The 26,385-nt window shown below is 40.8% G+C and overlaps 1 protein-coding gene across 8 annotated transcripts in view; it reads right to left on the bottom strand.

Moving 5' to 3' along the window:
- LOC120569891 (nck-associated protein 5-like) overlaps positions 1-26,385 on the bottom strand; it is an 89,279-nt gene that overhangs the window by 4,540 nt on the left and 58,354 nt on the right. For 3 of the 8 annotated variants that reach the window (XM_039818053.1, XM_039818054.1, XM_039818055.1), the window contains 6 exons: positions 20,023-20,202; positions 16,988-19,860; positions 16,504-16,618; positions 14,007-14,082; positions 6,255-6,641; positions 36-652 (listed from right to left, as the gene is read on the bottom strand). In XM_039818053.1, coding sequence (XP_039673987.1) covers positions 528-652; positions 6,255-6,641; positions 14,007-14,082; positions 16,504-16,618; positions 16,988-19,860; positions 20,023-20,202 — 3,756 coding nt within the window. In that variant the 3' untranslated portion in view covers positions 36-527. Of the gene's footprint in view, positions 1-35; positions 653-6,254; positions 6,642-13,781; positions 13,819-14,006; positions 14,083-16,503; positions 16,619-16,987; positions 19,861-20,022; positions 20,203-26,385 lie in introns of those variants that run through there. The other 5 variants (XM_039818056.1, XM_039818060.1, XM_039818059.1 and 2 more) reach the window with 5 other exon arrangements.

Raw genomic sequence — 26,385 nt, 5'->3', positions numbered from 1 at the left:
AGCGTGCAGAGATGCCAACAAAATGTTCCATGCATTAAATGCGAAAGGATTGTTTCAAATGAAGTGCTCTATTGGTATCGGTGTCACTTTAAGAGCACTGGTATTGGTACCGTAATTTTTAGCTTTTAAACAATACCGTAGTTTTTGGATAGTTTGGATAGTTTCAGGATAACGGGCCGTCGAACCAATGGGCACAACCACCACAATTGTGACCCTGCTTTTAGTTCCCAAAAGTCTTTTGGAAAGTTTATAAGTTGGCATGTGAATTTTCAATATAGTGTTCCTTTGTATTTTACAAGGCTGGAGGTCCCTGTTAATTATACAGAAGATTGCCTGTTTTAATGGAACAGGTCACTTTGACTTTCAGAGGTGATAACCGGAAAATAATTGCTGTAGTCTATTTTTATAATCCTATCAAGAACTGTGTAACACTGGATAATAAAGTTAGACAATAAAAATGAAAAAAACATAAGTGTGCACAGATTATAACTTGTTTTTCTTTGCCTGATGTTTTACCCAAATGCGTCTTAAATAAAAATGCTCCATATTGTCTTACAGTTGGCAAGCTGAAGTCTCGTCTGTTCTTTCTGTTGGCTCGGAGTGGATCGCGTTTTCGATTTGATATAGGTCAACTTCTTTGGTTCCATCCCACCTGGAAAAAGCATAGAATGAAACTCATTTCAGAGGTCTTCTCAGTAGTCAGACTTTATTCTCTCTCGTGTCGAGAAGAGGAGTCAAACGTGGAGTTAGGAGAACAGAGGGACACTGGCAGGCTGAATTCTTCAAAGAGAGCAAGATTATCATTCCAAATTCAAAGAGGCAGGAGATCTGAGTGACACTAAACGGGCAGCGGCTGGAAAAGGTGGCAAATCTGTAATTCTGAGCTTAAAGTGACAACCATCTCACCAGACAGAATAAATGAAGATCGAGTTTAGTTCGCCAGATATGGAGTGACAGTTAAAGGGTAACAACCTTCTTTTTTTTTTAACCTACACCCTATTTTCCTATGATTTTGTGTCTAAGTGACTGATGGGAACAACAATCTTTGACATTGGTCCAGTATTAAGTGAGATCGCTGCAGTCGGCAGCGGCGAAACAAGCTGTCAATTAATGGGGTAATTGTCCAGCTTGTATTTACCTTCACTAAAGTGCTCGTTTTGCCACAGGCTCAGGTTAATATTCAAAGTGTCTGACAACATTATGGAAAGGATTTCTAAGGAGGTCGCCCTTTATGTTAAAGAGTAAGATTCTTTTTTTGTAAACATAAAAACATCCACGAAATTGCATTCGCTAAACCCACTAGACTCCATGTAAATAAACAGTAATTTTAGCATCGTAAAATATACTTCATTCAAAGTCGACAGAAACAAAATAAAACTATGAAAAGCCATTTTGGGTTGTCTTTCCACTTTTCCAACCATCACAACTCTAGTTCTGGATGCAATAAACACAGCTTTTTTAAATGGAGTCTGGTGGGTTTAGCGCTAGCGACTTCATTGCTGTTTCTGGTTGAATGGAAAGGTCTCAAAAAGGTTTTAAAGGTCTATCTCTGAAAGGATCCTTTCCATAATGTTGTCAGACACTTAGAATTATAATATGAGTCTGTCAGCGGCAAAACGAGCACCTTTGTGAAGGTAAATACAAGCTGGACAATTACCCTATTACCTTACATTGTAGCTTGTTACGCCGCTGCCGAGTGCAGCGATCTCGCTTAATACTGGACCAATGTCAAAAATTGTTGTTCCCATCAGTCACTTAGACACAAAAACATGGGGGAAAACGGTAGTTACCATTTAAGGTTGCTTAAATCAAACAGCCAAAAGTATTCAATATGTGTCAGAAGAAATGTCCATTTAAATATGCATTTCACCCAAACAGCATTCAGTCTGATGCAAGGTTAGCAAGCTGCACTGTCTCTGGGTCCAGAAGGGCTTCAGTGTCAGATACTCAGAGGTTTCCAAACTAACCTGACAATTAAGTAGAATGTAAAATTGACAGTTTGCTAAAATAGCGATTGTGCAATCATAGCTTAGCAACCGTGACTAAGCATGTCAGGCCTGTACGGCTTGGGTTTCTCTATACCAAAGCATTGCACTTGCACGTGCATGTGGCTGTGACAGTGATAGATCTAAGAGTTTGGAGGGTCGTGTCTGTTTATTTTAGTCTTTCCTTAATCAAAAACACGAGAGAAAACGTATAAGGAATTTATTTAACTGTGTTTTTATCTGCTCTAATATAAGCATGCCTGGCTAACTAGCTTACAAGGCCAATGAGCATTTCATCAGCTAACTAGGTACATTTTAGGGGGTTAAAAAAAAGTCCTCCGTTACAGCACATCCACTGTGTGGTATTTCCCCATTGCATGGCATCTGCTCCTAGGTGCTTCAATATCAAGAGTTTAGGCTAGCATTACCGCCTCTGCCTGGCTCGCTACTATATTTGGTTAAAGTTTATTTCAAAATGAGTCAGCTGGAAACATTAAAAAGTCATCTGGAGACGGGGTTTGGCTAACGCTTATTAGCTAGCTGGCTAGAGCTAATAAAGCCTGCCAGGGACAGTTGTAATTTTATCCTGCAAAATCGATAGTTGCCGGTTAGAAATGAGAGCCCTGCTTTTGTCTACCTCTGTCTGAAATCAAGGACCCATTGTCTGTAAAAAATTAAAATAAAAAAGACTGTAAATTGCGTATGTGCCGCACGAGAATGAAAAACAAAAAGCTTGACAGGCATATAGCTACAATACCTACGGGGGGTAGAGCAGGGAGGCAGCATTTTCAGTTCTCCAGCTTTCCAGGCTGTAACTTTTTTTGTAAGTTTTTTCTAAATCTGTTGTTTTTCTACTGCAGCTCTACATGACTCATGTGATGAAGTACGCTGTGGATATGCACTTTTGCACATATGCACTTTGAAGTAAGATTTTTTTTGGGGGGGGGGTTCAGATTGACAATCACTCTCAAATAATAAAGTCAATCAAGAGAGCACCAGCTTATTTAGTGTACATCACTGTAGTCATCTCCCCATTCTGAAACTGTTCAGATGGAAATATATATTATGTGTGTGGTGGAGTACCCTTGGGGCTTCACTCTGAAAACATGACTCGTTAAGAGCCACCAACACACAAAATGGCAGTGAAAATGAGTTTTTCTCCGGCTCATGCTGTGTGATTAGCATACCGAGCAGGCCACGTCTACACGGTGTCCTCCTGCATGAAAGCTATCAGTGTAGCGATGAAGGCTCTGGTTGTTGTCACGCACACCGAGATCACTGCTGCTTTTGCTAGTCTATTGTGTTGTTATATATACACGCTCTCCTTCTTTTTCACTGGCACACTTGTGTAAATAAAGCCCAGAACTTGACAGGAGTGGGTCTTTCATGAAATGCATTTCCTCAACGTAGCTTCAACATCTCCTTGGCTTGCTCTTTAGAATGGATAAATGAATAATAAATGACCCCAAGCAGAACTTTCATTGGACATGTCCTTTTTAAAGGAGAGTGACAGATGGCAGATATATTTTCTGCCTGTTTTAAAGCTTATACAGCAAAATTTGTTAAATCAAAAAAAATCCTATATTGATTGCAGGAGTTTAGTGGAAGCGCTTTCTATAGATAGTGTTAGTAAACTCCATTTTTCAGCTCATAATCAAATATCAATTATTGTCCAGTAACTAGTGTCCACATTCAGTGTGATTCCTTAGGTTCCTCAGGCTAGGCTTCATAATGTGAATTTAACATTTAAATGCTGCGCAGCTTTTTTCTTTGTTCTGCATGTCTATTAAGTTGTTTAAACCCGGGATTTTGGCACAGCTGCAGATAAAGATTATGCTATACTAATATTATTAGTATTATACTATTTGTAGAATTAGATTCCACTGGTGGCTGCGTAGGATTGTTTCTGACTCGTGTGATCCAAACATTTCCAATAACTCCAGTGATGTTTTTGTCGTAGCATAGTGTTGCTTTAAGTTCGGGGAGCGATTATTATTTCATCATTATTTTATGCCCTTATTGGATTAGCCTGCTGCCTACATGTATTTACTGTATGTTGATGAAACTGTGATATTCTTGAAAGAAAGCTGATTTAATAAAAGAAGACTAACTCATTTAATCCAATGAATCACTTTTTTTATAGGGCGATGAGGACAGTGATAGAATATGACGACAGACATTTAAAGCTTTGCCATTCAGTACAGCCCTGCAAAACACAAACACTGACAATATTGTAGAAACCTTGTAGATAAGAAACTTGAAAAACAACCTAATTCGTCGACAAAATGTATCTTGTGTATTCTATGTATCTGCATCAGACTACAAAACTACCATTTTTGACAAACCCTAAAGTAACATTTATCAGTGTCTCAAGGCTATTTTGATGACGTTGATTACGCCTTCTCATGAAGAGGCGACATTCATCGAGTTAAAACGACCTGGTCACGACAAATATGTGCAGTTCATTCAAGAATTTGCTGAATTTGACATGGAATACTACAAGCAAACCTCACAGAAAGACGTAAGAGAGATTAAAGTGCTCATATTATGCTTTTTGGCTTTTTTTCCTTTTTTTTTGTGTAATATATCTTTTTTGTACACGTTATAGGTTTATAAAGTGAAAAAGCCCAAAGTCCCCCCCAAAGGGACTTACCATCTCCAACAGAAAACACTGACTACGTTTACAAGCTGTCAATTTTCGGGTTATGGTCGGGTTAAGGTCACTATTCGGGTTTCTGAAACATAACCCATAATTCTGGAATAACCCGTTTACATGCGTGAGCAGAGAGAGTTACTCCTGTATACATGGAATTTGTAATCAACTGGCAATATCCCGACGTAAACGGCGACGCACGGTTAGCGTCTGGATGTAGCCTACGGACAACATTAAGACGCAATAACTTTTCGGTCCCCTTCTTATAAATCTCACTATCTCGGTACTTTCTGCCATCAACAAAAGACATTATATTCATGGTTTTCACCACACTAATGAAGAAATTGGTTTCCTCCTCGCTCCAAAAGTGTGGTGCTGTGCTGCGTGTTGCCATGTTTACCTCTACTTCTTGTTTACTTCCGGTATACTGCGCGCAGGTTTTCTGCATTGACATATATATAACTATATTATTATAGTATATAATTATTATTATAACTATGTTTTCTGGCGCATACAAGAAGTTCCTCTACTCAAAAGACCAAGATTCATTGCGAATAGAACATGCGCAGAACACAAATCAATGTTCCTTTTGATGGGGATATGCCAATACGCGTTTACATGTCCAAACTTTCGAGTTAGAAAAGGGGTAACCCAGGTAGCATATTCGGGTTTTTAAAAACCGGACTATGAGCATATTCGGGTTTTTACCGGTGTTTACATGGCCGTGCGCGACCGGGTTATTGCTAATATTCCGGTTTTGAACGGGTTATTGGCTGCATGTAAACGTAGTCACTGTTCACCAACTGCTCCAAACAGCTCTATTGTAGTCCAGCCTTTACTTCAGAGACAAACGTGCATCACTTTGTAACACACGTTATAATGCTCGACTAGCTGCTAGCGTGGCACGCCCTCATACTCTGCTTCTGACTGGCTAGTAGTCCTTACCTAGGTACTGTCAGGGCACGCCCTCATACTCTGCTTCTGACTGGCTAGTAGTCCTTACCTAGCTACTGAGCATGTGTGACTTCCAACAAAGATGGAACAGAAGTTAGATGCCTCACTCTGTAGCTAAAACAGAGAGCTCAACACACAGGGTGAAGCGATAACAAATATATGGTGTTTTTTTGAAAATTAAACCATGGAAACCTATTCTGATATAACCTCTAAATAAAATGATGAACCTGAAAAGGAGCATAATATGAACACTTTAAGAGTTTTTATAGTCATCGCGATATCAACTTGTAGAAAATATCAGTAGAAAACTGCACTTTAAAATGTTTTTTGAGTAGTCCCTTTTTATGTTCAACTCAGTGTTCAGTTTGTTCAGTAAAAGAATGTTGGAAATGATTTCCTTTCATCTGTTTTAAATTCAAACAATTTGTTGTACTTTGGAAGAAAACTAAAAGTACATTTTAATATGGGTTTACATATCGCAAGTAATACCGTTATCGTGATGCTCAACAACGTCATCACATATGGCATATTTTCCTCGTATCCTGCAGCCCTACAGATGAGTCCACGGCACTAAAAAGGAGAAAACCCTTGGAGCATCATCTTTACTTTACTGCAGTCCAGATGTGATGCTTGTTGCTGGAACCTCTGTGGCTTTACTGTACCTGGCGGAGGTCTGGGCAGCCTGCTCTTGGTATCACACACACTGGCGGAGGTTACAATGGGTTCACACTGGGGTTGGATGGGCTGGAGGAAGGCCACAGTGGGAAAAGGCACTGACTGGATATGGGTCATGGAGGAGTCGGAGAGGGAGTTTGGCACCCGTGCATGGCTGCAGTCCTTAAAGCCGGAGGGTATCCTCCACCGGGGTAACGGGGAAGGAGACACGTCCTCGCTGGACGAACCGGGGACACTGGGAGGACTGAGGGACTGCTCGGGGGTGGATGAGGATTTGGGGAGGAGGTGCAGGATGGAGGAGAAGAAGGAACAGGATTCAGGAAGGGGGATGGTTCCAATTCCACTGTCCAACGTTCGCATCTTGCAGCCGGAGCCTGCGGCACAAGGAGAACAGTTGAAGTGGCTCAGGCTCGAGGGAAAGAGAGGGAGGATAACAGGAATGGAACAACAGGGTAACCATGGTTGAAGTGGCGCTAAAGGAAGCTGTAAAATATACGTACACTAATATAATAATAGACTGTCTAGTCTTTTCATGGATAGGTTAGACAGGCTGAGTCTGTTGATATTTTTAAGACGCAGCTTAAGACACTTTTATTCTCTGGCTTTTAATTTTAATTGTAATTAATCAATGTTCTTTCCTTCTATTTTATGTATGTGGGTGTGTATGTTTATGTATGCATATATATGTGTATGAATGCACGCACGCATGTATGTATGTATATGTATATATGTATATATATTATCTTTTTATGCGATTTCACGAGTTTCAATTGGTTTCTTAACTTGTTTTACTTGAATAGTGTTGTATTTCCACTATATCTATGCATGTATATGTTTATTGTCTTTGTAAAGCACTTTGGTGCAAACTTGTTTGCTTTTAAAGTGCTATATGAATGAAATAAACTTAAATACATTTTAAACTTGTATGTCCTGCGCTGTAACTCTGCATCAGCGTCTGTGTACAGCTGTTCCACGTGGAGAATAAACTGTTTCTCTATTGTGGTGGATAAAGTGCTAGAAATGATAAGTGGAGATTTGAATCAGGGAAACAGCTTTACCAATCAATAATAATGGATCTTCTCTGCGGGATCATGCGATTGTTTCCCTCGTGCCTCCGTGTTATTCCTGCCACATTATCCTGACTGTTTGAGCTCTGAGCAGCTGATTCTAGTGTTGTGTTTTGGTCATTTCAAAGCATACGTGCAACAGATGGTTAGTCTGTACGTTTTTGTTTGTTTTTCACCCCGCACGGTTTCCTGTTAAAAGCCAAATTGAAAAATTTTGCTTCAGTACAATCTAACTACACATAGGTGTCAGGCGGGGTAATGATTTTGCTAATTAAACCATACATGTAGCCCTGCCACAGGGGAGGACTCGGCCAATGCAAATCAAGCCCACTTGAACCACTGCTTTGTATTACAGATGTTGTTTAATGGGTGTGTGTGTGTGACTGCTAGCATGCATCGGTCACGCTGTGAATATGAAATGCACGGAATGGCATATGAAATGAAATTTAAATACACTCCAAATGTGTGTATTGTATTTGCAACATATCAGACATAACTGTCAAACACGCACGCTTATGATGTATGTGATGTTTCTCAGCTGTGAGGTTAGAGATGCAGAGTTTGCATTGTTTAGTCAAATGTCTGACATTGTGCCTCCAGAATTACACACTATAACACAGTTGTGACACTAATAAACCTTGGAGTTTGCGTCACTTACATTGCTGTTTGGCTACATTTTCGATCAAAGAACCATCTATCTTTCCAAACAAATCCTCCAGGAGAAATCTAAAGAACAACAAAATGTTTCACAGCAGGCCTCCGTCCAGGACACACAGAGTCTAAATAAGAGAAGATATCCTTTAGCTGTTGTCATGCAGGCTTGTCTTTTAGTATCTGCCCTGTGGCAGGAGCCTGCAGGCAATCTCACGCTGGAGCAAAGGCAACAGCTGCTCCCCCCTTTATTATTTAAGGTGTGCACACATGAGACTTCACACCCCTCATCTGGGTTTCCACAAGTCTGATTTTCCTCCCTTTTTTCTCAAATGAATAGAGTTTTTATTTTTTTTATTTGTCACATTACAAGAAAATGTGGATAGGCTAAGGGTACAAATGTACAAATAAAGTTGAAGCTACTGTATTTGTTGTCACGGAAATTCAGTGTTAGGCTACGAAAACACAGAAACATGCAGTATTAAAGGACCAGTTTTATGTATAGTACTTGAAATAAACAAGATACTATCACATATTACAAATAAGTTGCAAATGCCAGTGTATGCAGCACTGAAAACATCTCACTAGCTCGGAATAGCTTTATTTAGGGGCCGATTCACGGACACGTCCATCGCAGTTATACGACTATTGCAGCTTCCATGTATTCAAAGTGAGCTTTAAGTGTCTATGTATGTTAGGAAGCAGCCCTTGAGATGAAAATGGTTAGTTTTTACCCTGTTGTAAACAAGAACAAATAATTGAATTGAAAAGACACAGAACAGAGACACTATTGATTAGTTTTGTCTTTAGTTGCAAGTTAACTAGAACTGCTGTTACACCGTCTCACGGAGGCTGAGATTTGATTGGTTTCAACCTTCTTTGAACATGGACCGTGAGGTTGTTGTCTTCCTCACATCCCCTCTACCATCCATGCTCAATCAATAACTGCTCCATGTCACAGGACTACCCTGCAGTAATGGTCTTCTGTTTCATTTTAAAATATAGGATACTTTGTGTGCATAACGTAATCATAATAACATGTTGTACTTGTTGTAGGACTATGTTGTTTAATGACTAGATTGTAAAATAATATTATTTCTAACTGAAATGAGGTTGTCCTCAAAGCGTAAAAAAGCGTAAAAAAGGGGCCAAGTCAAAGACTTGTACATCTACAGACTAAACTGTACAGAAACCTACAATATATATTATAGATTCAATTCAAGTACAAAAGCATGAACAAAAAAAAAGCCAAACAAGCAGGAGAAAGGGGAGAGGATTTGTTCCAGGTAAAGCTTTCATCAGTGTTCTGTGGTGAGGAAACACATCCCTCCTCAAAGTCCATCTGAAATCATAAATGTCACCCTTATTTGTAATAAAAAAAAAAAAGTTAGAATGACCATTGTACAAGAGATAGATCAGAAATGCTCCTTCAGCATCTAAACCTCTGAGTGGGTTGTGTTGATTGACAGCTGGTAGTATCTTATAAGACACAGACCGGCAGCGTTTGCTAGCTCTGCTGTGAATAAAGATACAAAATGTAGCATCTAAACATTTGCAGTAGGGCTGCACGATATGAGGAAAATATCGAATTGCGATTATTTTGACTGATATTGCGATTGCGATATGATTCACGATATAGGAGGGAATGATCATTTTGGTATCATTATTCTCATTTTCATTGAAAAATATAAAAAAAAATTTTTTTTTAATGATTATAGTGTGATTTTTGCGATCTGTACCAATCAAAGATGTTTTAGATGTCTGTAGGATAGGATTTGTAGGCCGGGATGTCTCTGCAGCACCATAATACTAATTTCATAATGATTTGACATATATTTTGCCAAAAATTGCGCCCCCTCTGTGATTTGGATATTGTACTAGTCCATATTGCCATTTCAATAAAATTGCAATTGTGCAGCCCTTATTTGCAGGGACATTTTTAAACTGCTGCCGAGCTAATCAGCTGTCTGCAAACTGACATGAGCACTTTGTTTTGCTGGCTTATTCACTCAGTCATGGTCCAACACAAGACGTGTGTCCATATTATAATTCATACTTGTCTTAGCCCTATGTAGAATTCAAGCACAAGGATTGGCCAGGCCTTCATGCTCATGCGACTCGAGGTACCGGAACCCGATTTGTTCAGGTCCTATCTCCCTGATCAATGAGCCATCCTGACATTAACCACTCAAAGTCAATGCCTAACCTCAACCAATCGGGCTGCTACGCAGGGCGGGTTTGCCAAGAAACCCAGTGGAATTCATAATAATGCGTTCATGCCTGTAGATGAGACGAAGACATTAGCTAGAAAGCTAATGGGGGCTAAGATTTGGTATCTGTGTGTTGTGTCACTGCAGTAACTGTCTGGACGTTAGTCAGCGTCTCTATCAGCCTATAATGGACCTTTCTCACAGCAGACATTTTGACTTGTCATAGTAGGAAAAACACAGCTGAAATTGATAACCTTAACGATGGCTCAATTCCATCAAGTGTCCCAGTAAGCTATTTCAGTGAGTCAGCATGCACAATACCAGGGCCTCTCCTAAGTGGAATGCAGCCATCGGTTTGAATACACCTGTGCTTTTCCTACAATGACATGTCAACATGTCTGCCGTGATAAAGGTCTTTAGAATGACAGTACAGCTTCATGGACATCTATTTTAAATGACTCTTTTGATTAGGTATATGAAAAAAGAGTATCTGTCTAGGTAAGCAAAGAATGACATTATGATGGGTGCTATCATGCAACTAGAACATATAAAATAAAATTTCTCCCTTTTGGGAACAGATGTTTATTTTCTCAAAGGAGTGCACAAGACATATCATTTACACAGGAGATATGTGCACTGTGTGCCATTTAATTTCAGTTGACCTTTAAAATAAGGGTTTAAGAGAGATAAAGAAGAAGTCTAATTTGATGAGAAATAACTAACAGCCAAACGCGATCAAATGGAGTTCCTCAGTATAGTGTAAAACTATTATTTTAATGTTGATTTTTGGTTTTTTCTCATCTCAGTTTGAAGCATCAAGTTGAAAACAACTCTGTCAACTCCACATGAGGCCCAACAAGTTCATGCTAAGTCTGGATGGTATAATTCAGCTCACTGCTGAAGGCAAAGTTAATTCAGTCAGCAGTGGCTTGGATGAGCGTGCCTAGCTGGTGCACTGCTGAAATTGTAATGAGGTGATTAACCCCTGAGGGCAGGCGTCCGCCCGTATCACACATGCTTGATATTTGCAGCGTCTTGCCGATGGTGTCACTCTGGCCAATGGAATTTCAGCAGGGTCCGTCACCAGCCCTCTATCCGAGCGACGTGGAGTTTTATCTGGGGCGATTTTTAATTAAGAAAGTGACCGCAATGAAACAAGGACCACATAAAGTTTACTTCCTGTCTAGTTTCTCTCTTGTTTGACTAGGCTGTCAGCTCTAGTTTTAACTAGGTAGTAAGTAGAAAAAGTGTTTTGACATATTCGGGATACTTTCTGGTCCAAAGTTTTGGAACCAATCCAAAACAGACCTTGTCGGCATATATCAATTTTAGAATAAAGAGAAACATTTTAAATACACCTAAGGTTAATTAGAACTGATCCGAAAGGGACCCGAGAGACCAGTCCATCCCGATCTAAATAGACCTGATAATTAGATCCAAAATGCGGTCAAACCGAGCAGACCCAAACTGGGGGAACACACCAATACATGCAGCAGCAACACATCAGCAGTCATTTTCACCTGACCTTCAGAGTTCACACTCACTGTCTGTCTCAAAAGAACTATTTTTGTCATGTGATGGTTATGCCGCATCATTATCTGTTGGGTCATTAGATTAATTGGTAATTTCAATTACGTATCAACACAATCCAATACAATGGGACCCTACCAAAAGGTCCTCCACACCATCCAAACACACAGGCCATTTGTTCCTACCCTCTAATAGGACTCTAAAACAACCAGCAACAGACAGTTGTAGAATAGCCATAGCTCCCTCAGGACTGTCCCCATCCTAAACACTGGGTAACTGAGGTAACAGCTGAATGCCTCATCTTTTTTTAAGGCTGGCCTGGAGCTCCACATTTTTAATTATAATAGCCTACAGGTAGCCTATGTGTGGCTGTGATGAGCATTTTGATAGAGATTGTCCAGGTTCAAAACTAAAGTTGAAAAAAATGTCCATCCCGAGTCACAGACAAAAACTTTTCTCTGAGACAAACTCTCTACAGGATTCCCGAACTGTGATCCTCTGTGATTAAAGGGGATGAAAGTAGTGAATGTGATAAGCCATGACTGCCACAGCCTCTAATACACCCTCCTACAATAATGCCTTCTTTCTGATCCCAACCTGTGCCCCAGTTTGCCACAGGTCCGCCATGGAAGCCTGGCCACGAAATACCCGTAGTAAACCAATGTGTTTCCTTGACAAAAAAAACCACTATTTTTATTTTTATCGTGAATTTGTGACTTTATGTTCTCAGACAATATCCAAGTTTTTTTCTTGCAAAATGTACCACTTTAATCTCAGAGAATTTCTGAAAATGTTCTCGCATATTACCACCCCTCTCCTGGCTCTTAAGACGGTCTGGTCGCTCACTTTAAATCCTGGCGCGCCAGCGAGATCTACGTCATTTTGACGTCACATTGGCGCGCGACAGGTCGGGAACGTCGACTGTAAAGAGGCCTTAACAGCCAAAACACACTGTCGCGTATAGCAGCGTAGCGCTGCTATTATTATTTCGGAGCCCATGTTATCCAATCTGTCTGTTCATACCGGGCACGTAGCGTCCCCGCCGGCCCGCAGGCTGCAGCCTGCAGCGATGGTTTCTGTTTCTCCTGTATTTCTTATGCTAGACGCGAGCGGATGAGTCGAGCCAGGCAGGTAATCGCATACAGGAAGACCACAGTGCAGACGGACACTTTTAACAAATTCTAAATAAAACACCTAGGATCATGGTGATTTTGGCTGTCTTCTCACAGCGAGACACACGATCAGGAACAGAGAGAGAGAGAGAGAGAGAGAAAAAAAAAAAAAAAAAAAAAAAAAAAAAAAAAAAGAGAGAGAGAGGAGAAGGATCGCTTTGTGACCGGCACGTAGAAGTACGCGTCTGGTATGAATGACCAGGCGCACGATCAGGCACATATCTACGCTAAAGGAGCCAGGTTGGGGTGGTGGATTAGTCAAACAAATACGGGACTTTTACCCAGGAGACCGTGGTTTGTGGCCCAATTAAATATAAAAGTAAACGGCAAGTTTTTTTTTTTACTTTATGGAACAAACGGAACTGTGTAACCGTGAAGAAGAAGCGTAACAAATTAAATGATTTTAGCCCAAACAACAATCTTTTTCTAAACTTAAGTTTACACGACTGTGTTACAGCTAGTTCAGATATGAGGACGGAAAGCGCTCCTGTGGGTACCTGCTGCCGTTGGCAGCTAATTATGAAATGCTCCTATGGGCCATATTAGAGGGCAGGAATAAACAACCAATGTGGTCGTGTGATTTGGAGGATAGGTTGGGATGAATAGGTTCATCTTGACTGGATGAGCCTGTGCATGCAAATTTTCAGCGCATGGATGTGTGAAGATGAGCGCTCAAGGCTGTATACAATCTCCCCGGGCAAACTCTGCATGAAATACAACCGTGGTGAAATGGTTCTTATTTGCCCAGATTCAAAGATGCAGAGGTAGAACAAATACAATGAAACATTAATATGGAGGGGGGGAAAAAGCACACACTGACAAAATTCAGCATTTTGCAAGTTTGTTTGACTGCTTAAAGCATAGTCATCATGTTTATGACTTACACATCTGTCATATTTGGTCTTCACTTCTGTCTGCAAACTGTAAAATGGTAAGCACAGATAAAACCTTAAGGCTAGCATGCTAAAATTGACACAGCTAACATTGCATTGCAGTTAGCTAAGTTTTGTTAAGGTACCAAGATGTTTTAAGTGGGGTCCATTACTAGTTGCAGTGACTGTAAGGAATTCCTCCGACAGTCCTACACAACAGAGAATAGAAAGTCTGACCTATTACAGCATCCTGGTTGGGGCTCTTCACTGTGGATCCATTTTCACCATCGGCTCTCAGGTTCATCATCTGCATCTTTGTATTTTTTTTGTAGAAGGACAAAAAAGAAGTTACCAACATGTTCTTTCATACTTCTACAATGACATTGTTTGCTTTTATCTATAGTGCCTCATCAAACGCTACATCGCACTGTAGTAATCCCTCTAACCTTGACAGTGCCATAATGTGACTAAATAATGAATCTGCTCCATATTCTGTTTGTGTTTTTGCCTCTAACCTTATTTTCATCTCATGGTCTCTCTATTTACATCATGCTACCAATCAGTCTTCTAATTGACTGATGCGTGGCACTCTATATGCTCCTGGGAGTTTGGGATGTAGGAGGAGGGATGTCAGATCTTCTTTAAGCAGTCCTCCATGGAGCTAATCTGGCTGTCACCAGACCAAGCTCAATCTTTTAAGATTGAACATTAGTCTGGGGAGTCTGCTCTGTATTTTCTACTGCACAAGAGTATGAGCATGACTCTGTACGCAATTCCTTCAACCAATCAGACCAACGATCCGGGTGACATAGCAGCGACAGTGGCATCAACGGGTTGCTGCGCTTCGGTGGCCGCCAAGTTGAATGTAAACAAAAAGCTGCTTGGTCGCTTCTATATCGTCATCATGTTAAAGGTCCCATGGCATGAACATTTCACTTTTTTTTGTGATCAACAATTTTTTTATTAGAAAAGATTGAAATGTTACTATACAGTCACATTTACTCTGAACACACATAGCGCAAACTACAGTACGACATTCAATACATATAGCTCATGAGAGATAAAAGCGAGATGGTGAAGTAGATGAAAGATAGAAGATGCAATGTCAAAATCAGCTACTAAGTATAAAGCATTCCCCAGAAAATAATAAAAAACAAAAATAAAAAAAACATATGTATAAAATAAACACCCACAAATCTACATTCAGGTCAGATTTTTCTGTTTCACAAGGTGGTCTTGGATGGACAGTGTAATCTGCGACCATGCCTGGATGGTTGTTAGTTTGGCCTTGTTAACGCGTGCAGTTGTACACTCAAGAGAAGTAATATACAGGTAGGCAGTTAGCCAGTATTGTGATAAGGGTAGATTAGGGTGGAACCAAAGCCTTAAGATGGTCTTCTTTGCTGCCGTAAGCCCTGCCAGGAGTAGTCTACGTTGGTTGAGAGTGAGGGATAGCTGTGAATCATCGTTAAAAAGGCAGAGGGAGGGACTAGGTTGTATGACAACATCCAGTAGTGATGACACTATAGAAAATTCTTCCGTCCAGAAGCGTCTGATTGGGGTGCACTCCCAGAACATGTGCATTGTTGTGCCAAGTGCCTGATCCGGGCAGTGAGTGCAAATAGGATTGGGGACTAAATTCATTTTGAAGCGTTTCAAAGGGGTAGCATATGTCCGATGTATCAGCTTGAAGTGTATGAGTTGATGCACAAGATTTTATGAAGCACTACTCAGGTTTTCCCATACATTTTCCCATAATGGAACTGGGCCCAGGGTTTTCAATTCCCTTTCCTCACCTTTTTTTTTTAACATTAATATGCGTTCCCCCAGCCTGCCTATGGTCCCCCAGTGGCTAGAAATGGCGATAGGTGTAAACCGAGCCCTGGGTATCCTGCTCTGCCTTTGAGAAAATGAAAGCTCAGATGGGCCGATCTGGAATCTTCTCCTTATGAGGTCATAAGGAGCTTTCTCTGCTTTGGCCGCCCAGACCAGGACCTTTAAATAGCGCAATAGCGCGCCAGGTGGATAAGCCAGTTTGTGATTGGTCCCCGCAGATTTGTAACGGAAGCAGGACAGATAAACGTACAGGTTTCCAGTCTGAGCTGCAGAGAGAAATCAAATCGCCGGCAGATCGGGCTGGGTTTACCCAGTCCTCCATGGAGAGGTTTATGTGCACAGTTTCACAGGTTTTGAACTTTAAACTATCAAATATTCAAACTATAACAGAGTGTGTCTGCTTGAAAACTTGATGTGTTCAATTGTTACATTATTGATACATTCTTTTGATGAATAACGGGGATCCCGTGGTTAAATTATGGACAGTGATACATTTAAAGGTCTTATAATAAGGGTTGGTAATAAAGGCCGAAATGATGAAACTGTATGTAAGAGGGTTTGAGGGACAGTTTGGGAAATCAGCCTGAAGCACATCTCACTTGTTAAGACGGTCATGTAGTGTTTTTCTGTTTTCACTATTTTTTTCAAATAATCATTTAAAGTACATTTCTTGTTCTATTTCTACTTTTTCTTTATCTTTAGTCTTTGGTTGTTTTTGTTCTTAATGTGTCTTTCTGGTGCAATCACAGTAATGTTATATTATTGTAACAAACATACTTAACATAAAAACAGGGTTGGGGAACACATTTATGTAAGAAGACATTTTTGTGATTAGAAGTAAAACTGTCCTCATACTAATAAAATAGCTGCCCCTTTTGTAGGATTTAATTTAATTTACCTTTGGGTCCCCGATGATGTCAGAATGTCCTTGTATCTCATTCAGGGACATTCCTGGGCAGGGCATTGAGATGCATGCCCGCACTGCATCATGAGACTCTCTTCTCCCAACAGAGCTGTAAGAAAACAGTTTGTCAACAGATCACTACATACTGAGATCCTCTGATATTGACTCAACATGCCCAGGGCGATTCTTGTGATAAATTACCCTATAGGTCTTGAAACCTCTTTATTAAATGTGTATCAACTGGTCTCTGGGCTAAAGAGACTGACCAAGACCACTTGATGAAAAATGGCTGAAGTCATCTGAGGCAATAAATTAATTTATTAAGCTACTGTATCAAGACATCTGCCAGAACAAACTGTGAAGGTTTAATGTTGGGATGAAATTTCAATGAAGGTGAACATCTCAAAAGCACAGGTATTGTATCAAATGCACCAAAGTCAAAAGATGGCATTCATTACTGATTTAATGAATTTCTTACCAGTCTTTTCCATCGCTTTTTCTTCTGTCTCTCTTTTTGTCAGACTTTGTCTGCTTTCCTCCCAGAAGTGATGTAATCTTTTGCTCCCTCTTGTCCTCTTTTACTTTCGGTGGATCAGTCTTTTTGCTGCTTGGAGCAGGAAGCTTACTCTTACGAAAACCAAACCAATTTGCCAAAGTTGAGCCAGATTTTTGCTTCACTTCGCTGGTTCTCTCCTGTTCCTGAGACTTGTGCAAGTTCTCCTCTATACCGAGCATCACTTTCTCTTCGATTGTGGTTATAGTACTTTGTCTCTCTGGTTCTTCAGAAACTGGCTCGCCAAAGGCGCTTGAAAACTGTTGCTCAATCTGAAGGCGCCTAGCCTGCTCTCGTTGGAGTTTAAGATTCTGAAGTCTTTCACTGGAGGACCCCAAATGTGAAGGAACTGTCAGGCCCTCTTCAATCAAGAAGTTGTTCAAAAGGGATCGGTTCATTGGACAATGGTAGCTACTAGAGCAACTCATACTTCCTGGAAGGACATCACTAAGAGAGTTCAAGGAGCTCCCTGAGTGTGTTTTGATCTGGGTACGGACCTTTCCAGATCTGTTGAAGCTTGGCCTGTCCATGTAGCGTGCACCAAAGCTCTGACTACGAGCCTTAGCCCCATTCATGCCCATTACAGGCTTAAGGGGAGGTCTGGTTGACACAGACACAGACCGTTTAAACAGCCAACCTTCCTCATCAAATCCCCAATCTAACATCACACCGCTGTCAGAAGCGACAGGCTGAACTGAGGGCTCAGAATCCAGTGAGTTACAGCGGGTGTCAATCTTTCTGCGGACTTTGTCATGAGCTCCACATTCATGTATCATCTGGGGATCACATGTAAAAGTCTGAAAGGTGTGGATACTTTTTGCAGAAGAGTTTGTATCATCTTTGTTATGTCTCCCGAAAACTAGGAAGGTACTGGTTTCCTGTCCAGAGATTGCCTCGTGAGATTTAGCATTTACAGGAAGAGCCATTTTTGCAGCTCTTGAGGTGGAACTCTGAGGATTATTGGCAATCCCATGGTAGTAAACATTAGAATATGCCTGAGGCAGGACTTCTGAAAGTTTCGGCTCACTAATGCTCTGTTGGGATCTCTGTAAGATGCTCTGACTTGGAAATATAGAGGGAGCACCATGTTCATCATGGCATGTGGCAGTTCTGTCCATAGATAGCTGGACTGACTCTAAAGACTCTTGAACTGGGACAGGTGGCATCTTGGATGAGTTGGTATGGTAGAGATTAGCAGGGATATCTTTCAGCGGCTTACCATCAGCACCCATTTGTGGGGCTGTGTGCTGATTGTCCTTTGCCGTATTGGATTGTTGCAGCTGTGAAATAGAAGCAAGATTTGATTGGTGCTTGGTGGTGCTCGATGTTGTTTTCCCAGTAGTCAAGCTTTGAGCCTGACCTGTAGATGTATATGCTTTGGGTAAGCTGTCAGAACTGGGCCTAAGGACAAGAGAAGTAGTTCGACCTGGGGGTGGTGGTGGCGATGGGGACCTAAGTTCTGAACGGGAAACATCACAGTGCTTGTCTCGGCGTCGTTGTTTTCGCGGTGAGCAGGGGAGGTTGTCATAGATGCTCTCTTCCACAGACTCATTGCTTGATTGAAGTCTAGTGCTTTGCAAAGGTGATTTTGTTGGGCTCTTAAATGTCTTTGAATGTTTCACAGGGGAAGCCAGGGGAGAGCGCACATTCTTGAGAGACTTGGAACTTGTTGATACCGCAATGTCCTCATCTTTCTCAACTTTAGATAATGGTCCCTTGCTTGAACAATGTGTTTTACTGAGAGTTGTCCTTTCGCTAGGAACACTGTGCCCAGGAGGGTTTGACTGTCCTTTGGACCTGTGACCCTTAATAAGCTTTTGGTGGAGAGGAGAATGCGTATGCTTCGTTTGTTCTTTCCCTCCATCCGCACTCTTGCTCCGCAGAATGAAAGCCTTTCTTGCCGAGTCACACGGCTGAGGTTTTGGTTTCCTCTGTGGAGATTCTGAGATGGTGTAGTTCTGGCTGCCAGCTTGAGTCGCCTGGTCTCTGCAGTGAGGAACCTCCATTGAGGAGCTGCGCTGTCTGGCTACACTCTCAAAGCTCACAGCTCTTGTTGCAGAATGCTGAATAGGAGAGCTCCCGTCACCTGCTTCGACTTGCTTGACTGCGAGTCTGCCCTGTTGTCTTTTGACATGATCCAGTCTGGACTTACGGTCAGTAGACCTTTCCTGGTTATTGTTTCTGTCGCTTAACTTCATGCCTGAAGGCTTGTGTTTTTCTAGCAAGTCTTTGTTTTTTTCCTCCGGATGCGTAAGGCTATCTGTTGGACTTAAACCAGGTTTTACTGTGGGGCCCTCCAAAAATAAGAAGTTGTCTGTGACAGGTGAGGGAAAAATACCACAATTATCTGCAAGTTTAACAGGGCCTTCTTGAAAATTGTTCTCATCATCTCTTGTAACAACTAGTTCATCCAAGCAAACAAGCTCTTTTGTTGGTTGGTCACTGGGTTCCCTACTTTGTAATTTAGTTGAATCATCATCTGCATCATCAGAGTCTAGAGCAGCAGTCCCTGCTCCGGCCTTGAAAGGTTTACTTGTAGTGGCTACTTGCTTGCCTGTACTTCCTTGTTGGCCACACTTCACACCAAACGAGTATATGCCCTCGTTGGAGGTTTCACAGTCTTTGCAGTGTGGAACAGATGCATGTGAGGATGCCTCTTTGGAGCTGCACATTTGGAGACGCTTAAGTCCTTTCAGAATGTGGCCTTCCTTCCATCCCAGGTCTGTGTGCTCGATGGGTGCAGAGTGATTGCTGGATACTGAACCTGTACTCATCCTTTTGTCCCGGCTTGCGGCACTCTGTGAATTGCAAGACATATTTACAATTATTGAAATGGCATTTACAAATGCATCACTTGTTTTGACCCCAAATTCCATGAAGACGATAACAAGTATTTTACTTTGACAATTTCCTTATACTTTAAATCGAAGGAAGATGAATGGAAGATGAATGAAACCCACCTGCTTGGAGAATCCACGTCCTTCTGCCCAAGTGTGGGAGCCACTGGAGTACTCACTACAAGCACTGGATAGTGACAGTTCACTGCCACTGCCGCTACCACTACTGCGGGGGCATGTTAGACTCAGCAGGCTGGGCCACCGTCCTGCAGGAATACCTGCTTTTCCGTTCCTTTGGACCTCCTGGAAAGTCATTAATTATGTAATGAATCAACAGAAATTAAACAAATTAAGCAAAGACCTTTATGCAGTTATACAATAATTATGAAAGTATAAGTCATCATTGCAGGATAGCATTGACACAGCATTGGCAATAAGCGACATACTTATAGGATTTACAATTTATCAGTAGTCACACATATTGTAATTATGGCTCACATTCGCACCAGTGAACTCAACGTTTTTCATCCACCTAATCCCTGAAATTATGTTCAATAGATTTTCATTTGCAGTCTGAACGATATACACTATGAGAATGCCCCAGGGCTCTCTATTTGTCTGTCATAGATCTCAAAGAATCAATATGCTGGATACATAGCTGCCTCTTTCCAACCAAAGGCTAATGAGGAATGGAATGTCATTTTCCACTCCACACGTTAGATGTCCTCTGCTGTAAAATACAATGTGTTTTCATGTTTCTCTGGTCTTGCAGGTGTACCATGATAACTTTTTGGGAGCTGGTCAATGAGACATTTTAAAGTGATGCCTTTGTTCTGACATGATTCACTGAACAAGGAGCCTCTTGGTGTGTCTGCTGTTTATTCATATTTCAAATATAACTGCACAACGAGTTGACGGCTGTTAGATGATGATGCTTTTGGGTTGGTCAGAGTCTACACAATAAATAAAAATCAACATTCACATAGTGCTCCTCTGACTCAGAAGATTCCTAAAAGCATCTTTCACTGATTGGAGTCTTTGGATATATATTCCAAAGCATGCTGCTAATGCCAGAGCTATTTTGCCCACACTCTGCCTGTTCATCAAAAGTGACAAACTGAAGAAAAGAGCATTGCAAGCCTCTTGATTGAATAGTTTAGTGTAATAACAGGCAAATGTTTAACTCATAGAACCTTTAAGAAACTAGATATCGCAGAAAACAAAAACAAAGACATCTTCAGCTGATGCAAAATACTTGTTTTAAAGAGACATGATGACAGAGGTAGCTTTGAAAAAAGAGACTTTCACTGCATATTTTATCGCATACATCTTATTTTGAAGTAGACTTCCTTGTTCTAAATCTGAAGCAGCAGTTCTCTATAGTGATCAAGCTGCCATCTATCTAAGGAATATGTGTCAAACTCAAGGGCCGGGGGTCAAATCCAGCCCGTCAATTTTTGATACGGCCCGCATATCAATTTAGGCTCACATTACATTTTGGGTTGCCTAGTTGTGTGCCAAAACAAAAAGACAGGAAACTGTTTTCAAACTGCAATTACACAACACTCAAAAGCAGAATTTGGCAGATTCAACGATTTTGAGACTCCGAAATTCCAACACAACCAGAGCGTTTGCATATTCAGGATGTGAAACAGGTTGTTGTCGGCTGTGTGGTAGCCTACTTTTAAATTGGAACCAGAAAGCATTGTTTTGCTTGATTTGCTAAATTCTATGATGACTTGGGAACTTTTTTGCTGACATTTTAGGGCTTTATGTGGACCGACTTGTATGTGAGGAAGGCTATATAAGACATGCAATAATACAGTCAAAAATATTTTCATTTTGATCAATAAAAGCATGCCAGTAAACTACACGTCCGACCCTTGAGATGTGATTCTCAATTTTCAGTGTGGCCCTCAATGAAATTGAGTTTGACACCCTGCTCTAAGGTTTACTGACCGATTGGTCCATTTATTGATACTCCGGTGTAGTCAAGTGTTTTTCCCCCCAGTGGTTTACATGTATCCACCAACTGAGAATTACAGCTTGTAGCCACTTTTGGCTCTTTGTTTTGGTTTTCTGGCTAACATAGACTGTTTTACAGTCTCAGCTTTCATTAATCCTGATGAGCTGAGTGTGCAATACGAGTGGCAGATGGAGAAAGTCTATCATTTTCAGTAATCAGAAGAACTGATGGTACCTTCAGGTGCCTGATTGTTAGTTGTTGGGATGGAAGCATTTGAGAAACTCTTTTTGTTTTGCCCCACCATCCCAGATAATTGATTTGAACTGTTTATTTTATGATACTATATCAATGTAACTGGTAACAACATGGTTTTCAAGTCCTTACTAACAAAACAGATTTGTAGGTTGGATAACCAATTTATAAAAATATAATATGGATCACATATAAATCATATAAGCCTAACATTTTACTTTTTGAAACTAGTTATATGGCCCAAACAGAAGTGTGTAAGAAAACACATTTGTCTGTTTGTTTTTTGTTTACAAAAATGTCATCTTTGATTACAGGATAAAGGCTGCATCAGACAACTGGTGTGCATTTGGTCATCATTTTTATGTCAATTTAGATTTTGATAAGTTGCAGGACATCAACATGCACTGAAAGGGCAGAAGGTAGAATTCTCAATTTTAAAAGACCAGTGTTTAATGTCTTTTGCTTCATGTTTTATATACTAACAGTAGCTGAGAAGAATTTGGGTCCTATGTAGAAAGCCCAGTTGGAACTGCTGGCACTGCAGCATATGCTGTTTGCATAGGTGCCATTTCCAATCAGAGGGACCCGAAGGTGTCAAAGTGTAGTGATCCCATTTAAAAGAGCATTGATCTTTTGCGAGACTGCAATGGCCAGCTTCCTCTCAAAGTCATTAGTGTCATCTGTTAGCAATAATTAATGTGAATAGGAAATAATTGCTTAAGGGAGCCGGGGACTAAAGTGATTTGGTCTATTCATTGATATTCACCTATTATTTGATTATCCGTGCTCGCCTTTATTTCACGAGCACTGTGGGAGGAGGCCACATTTGACCATGCTTGTGCGGATTAATCTTGGAACTAATTACAGTCAGCATGTCGAGGGGTATCTGAGATTTGAGTGATCCAGTTTAACAAAACCCTCAATCAGAGTGCCGCGGTGCTTAAAGTCAAGGGCAAATTCAAAGGCTGTTTTTTTTTCATATCATATATTTGAATGTTTTTCCACTTTGTGAACCAAGGTTTCAAAATATTTCATTTCTGTTTCATAAAATTCAGACATGACTATTTTATAGGGTGGAAGAAGATTATGTCATTTTGATTACATCAGCACCAAAGCCACTTCCAGATACTGGCCACATACATTTCTTTGCTAATGGCCTATATATATATATATATATATATATATATATATATATATATATATATATATATATATATATATATCATCAGTTCTCTGGATGTATAACCTATACCTAAACCTGCATTTGCATTCCGCAAGTTACTTTAATCACAGTTAGTCATGAATCACCCTGGATGTATTTAGCATCAAATCAAACATGTATTAGTCATCTATTTTGAAAGAAAATAACTGACATGTCTTTGCAGTCTTTCTGCTGCTACCATTTGTCATTCAGATGCTCACAAGGTTCTGTAAATAGAGAGATCACAAAACCATTACTCACAAAAGATTTGAAAGCTCAGTGTCAGGAGTTTTCTACTTAAATGTCCACCTATTCCATGACTAAAGGGAAAAGTAAGTGAATAAATACATTTATGACACAAATGAAAGTGCTAAAATTACATGGTTTTGCGTAAACGTTTTCTGTCTGGCTGTGGGTAGTCTCCGGGATGGGAAAAAAACGTGCTCTGGTTTATTGGCATTTCTTTAAACCACTCACAACGTCTTGGGCGGTGCTAAGCTCCGACCGCAGCCTCTGCAAAATAGCCTCGGGAAGGAACTTGTTTTGGTGGAACATGTGTACATTCAAAGGTTGTTTTAGTCGTGAAACAGAAAACTTAGATTGGACAGATAGTCTAGCTAGCTGTCTGGATTTACCCTGCAGAGATCTGAGGAGCAGTTAACCATAGTCCTCACAAATCCACCGGAGGTTAGAATGCCAACACAAAGAAAGCAGAAGGGGACGGACATCCGGCTGAAAAGGACATGCGTAGGAATTTACGGTGGCAACAGAGCAATCCTGGAAGTGGAACGTCCTGAATATAGACTAGGCTGTGGGAGATCCAAAACAACAACAGCACTCTATACCGCATCCATTTGTATGATGTGCCATGTGAATTATGTTTTTTTTTCTTTTTCTTCATATCATTTTTACTATCATTGTCATTAATTATTATTAGTATTAAAGATTTAAATTGAAAGAACAAACCAGGAGGGTCTGATAAATTATTTATTGCATTTTTCGTTGTTTTTGCATTATGGGACAGGTCATCAGTTATGACCATTCTTGTTGACACCTCTGTCTGGCAGGTCTCCCAGCGTTACAGTGCTATAGTAGAGTATGGAAATACTCCTTAAAGAATAACAACAGAGCTTCATGGGAGGGATTGTATCCCCTAAATATCACTGTGTATATTTCAAGGGCTTCGACGCACCGTGGCATGAATGGGGCAGAGTGCGCAGCATGCATTGCAGCATTTCAGCAAATTACATTCATCATAATAATTTCAATAACATTTGAATTACAACAGATACAATCATACAACTGTATGCATGCCATCCAGCCTTCTCAGTCAGAATAATACAGCACTATGTCAGCTGGTGGGTCTACAGTTTATGAAGGGTTCTCCACAGAGCATATGCTATTATTCTGATGCTTTTATCCCAGGCACCCCACAGCACCATGACTTCATACATTTTTATTTTTATTTCGTAATGGAACTCCGCTAACCATGGCAGTTCTGGAGATTTCTCTAGGAACTAAACTGTACGCTGTACTGAGAGTACTCAGACATGCATGTGCCCAGCAGTGGACTGTGCTGACAGGAGGGGTCCTCACTTTTCTAGTTTAACTTTTGGAATTTATGTTACTCATGTTGCAAGGAAGGCATACCATAGCATACTGAGAAGGTTGGATTTGTAAGGACAGCATACTGAATTGTGCACACTTGTTTTTAAGATAATTATTTTGGCATTTTTATTTGATAGGACAGCTTAGACAGGAAAGGGGAGAGAGAGGGGGAATGACAAGGACCGAGGCTCTGTATATGGGCGCACGCTCTTCCAGGTGAGCTACCCAGCTGCCTACTCAACCGCATACTTTAATCTCCTTAAAGAGTAGTCTATATCCACGGGCTTCCATTCCCAGGATTGCTCTGTTGCCGCCGGAAATTCCGACGCATGTCCTTTTCAGCCGGATGTCCGTTACCTTCCTCTTTCTTTGTGTTGGCGTTCTAACCTCCGGTGGATTTCTCAGGACTATGGTTAACTGCTCCTCAGATCTCTGCAGGGTAAATCCAGACAGCTGGCTAGACTATCTGTCCAATCTGAGTGTTCTGTTGCACGACTAAAACAACCTTTGAACGTACACATGTTCCACCAAAACAAGTTCCTTCCCGGGACTATTTTGCAGAGGCTCCGTCTAGCTTGATGGTTTAAAGAAATGCCAATAAACCAGAGCATGTTTTTCTCCTATGCTGGAATGCTGTGTAGACTAGCCAGACCCTCCTCCTCAGCGCTGTGGAGTAAGGTCTGGCTATGCGAGACTACTTAAAGAGTAACTAAACCCCAAACCATTTTTTTTTCAGCTTTTTCAACCAATGTATATGGCTATTTAGTAGTGTTGTTGATAGATTCAGGTCCAAATCTTGACATTTTAGTGCAAAGTATTTGAATTCTACATATTGTGTTATGAATATACATAGAGACTGCTCTCTATTGGTTGAATTTTGCTATTGGCTGATCTGCCTCCTAAATAAAACAACGTCTCCCTTCCATGGATGTCTAATTATAACTATACCGGATTGCAAAATGCCCCCCTAGTCAGTTTATCATATCTGTGATATGCGGATGAACGTGTGCAGTAGTGTTTCTCTCGCTTTGGGCGCCCACAAATTCCCACTCGGACTTTACATTGTGGTGACATCACAGGTTTTTAAATTCGCTTTTCTCGGCCCAAAGTTTTTCAAATACATTAAGTCCATTGATTACAAATTCTGAATAAAATGAGTGATAATCAACTTTGTTTGCAGTTGGAGGTGTCCTGTCAACAGTTACAGACGTCTCTTTTACAATTGTGGCCTATTGGAGAAAAAGAAATGTTGGGCCGCAGGGGGATTTTTCGGCCACTGGGAAAAGAAATGGCTGCAATGCCGAGGGGCGGCACCATGTTCAGTTCTTATTATACATCCATGCTCCCGACTCTGGAGAGGTTACAGAGAGGGGAGTGGGCATGGCTGGTTTTGACTCTTCTTTTTTCTGGTCAGTATTCACCTAAAACCCTGGGGTGGAAAAGTGTAAAATCATGGCTT

This window comes from Perca fluviatilis, chromosome 12, assembly GCF_010015445.1.
Source record: "Perca fluviatilis chromosome 12, GENO_Pfluv_1.0, whole genome shotgun sequence".
NCBI classification, from domain to species: Eukaryota; Metazoa; Chordata; class Actinopteri; order Perciformes; family Percidae; genus Perca; species Perca fluviatilis.
The sequence above is the reverse complement of the archived record's forward strand: the minus strand, read 5'-3'. Positions and strand labels throughout refer to the sequence as shown.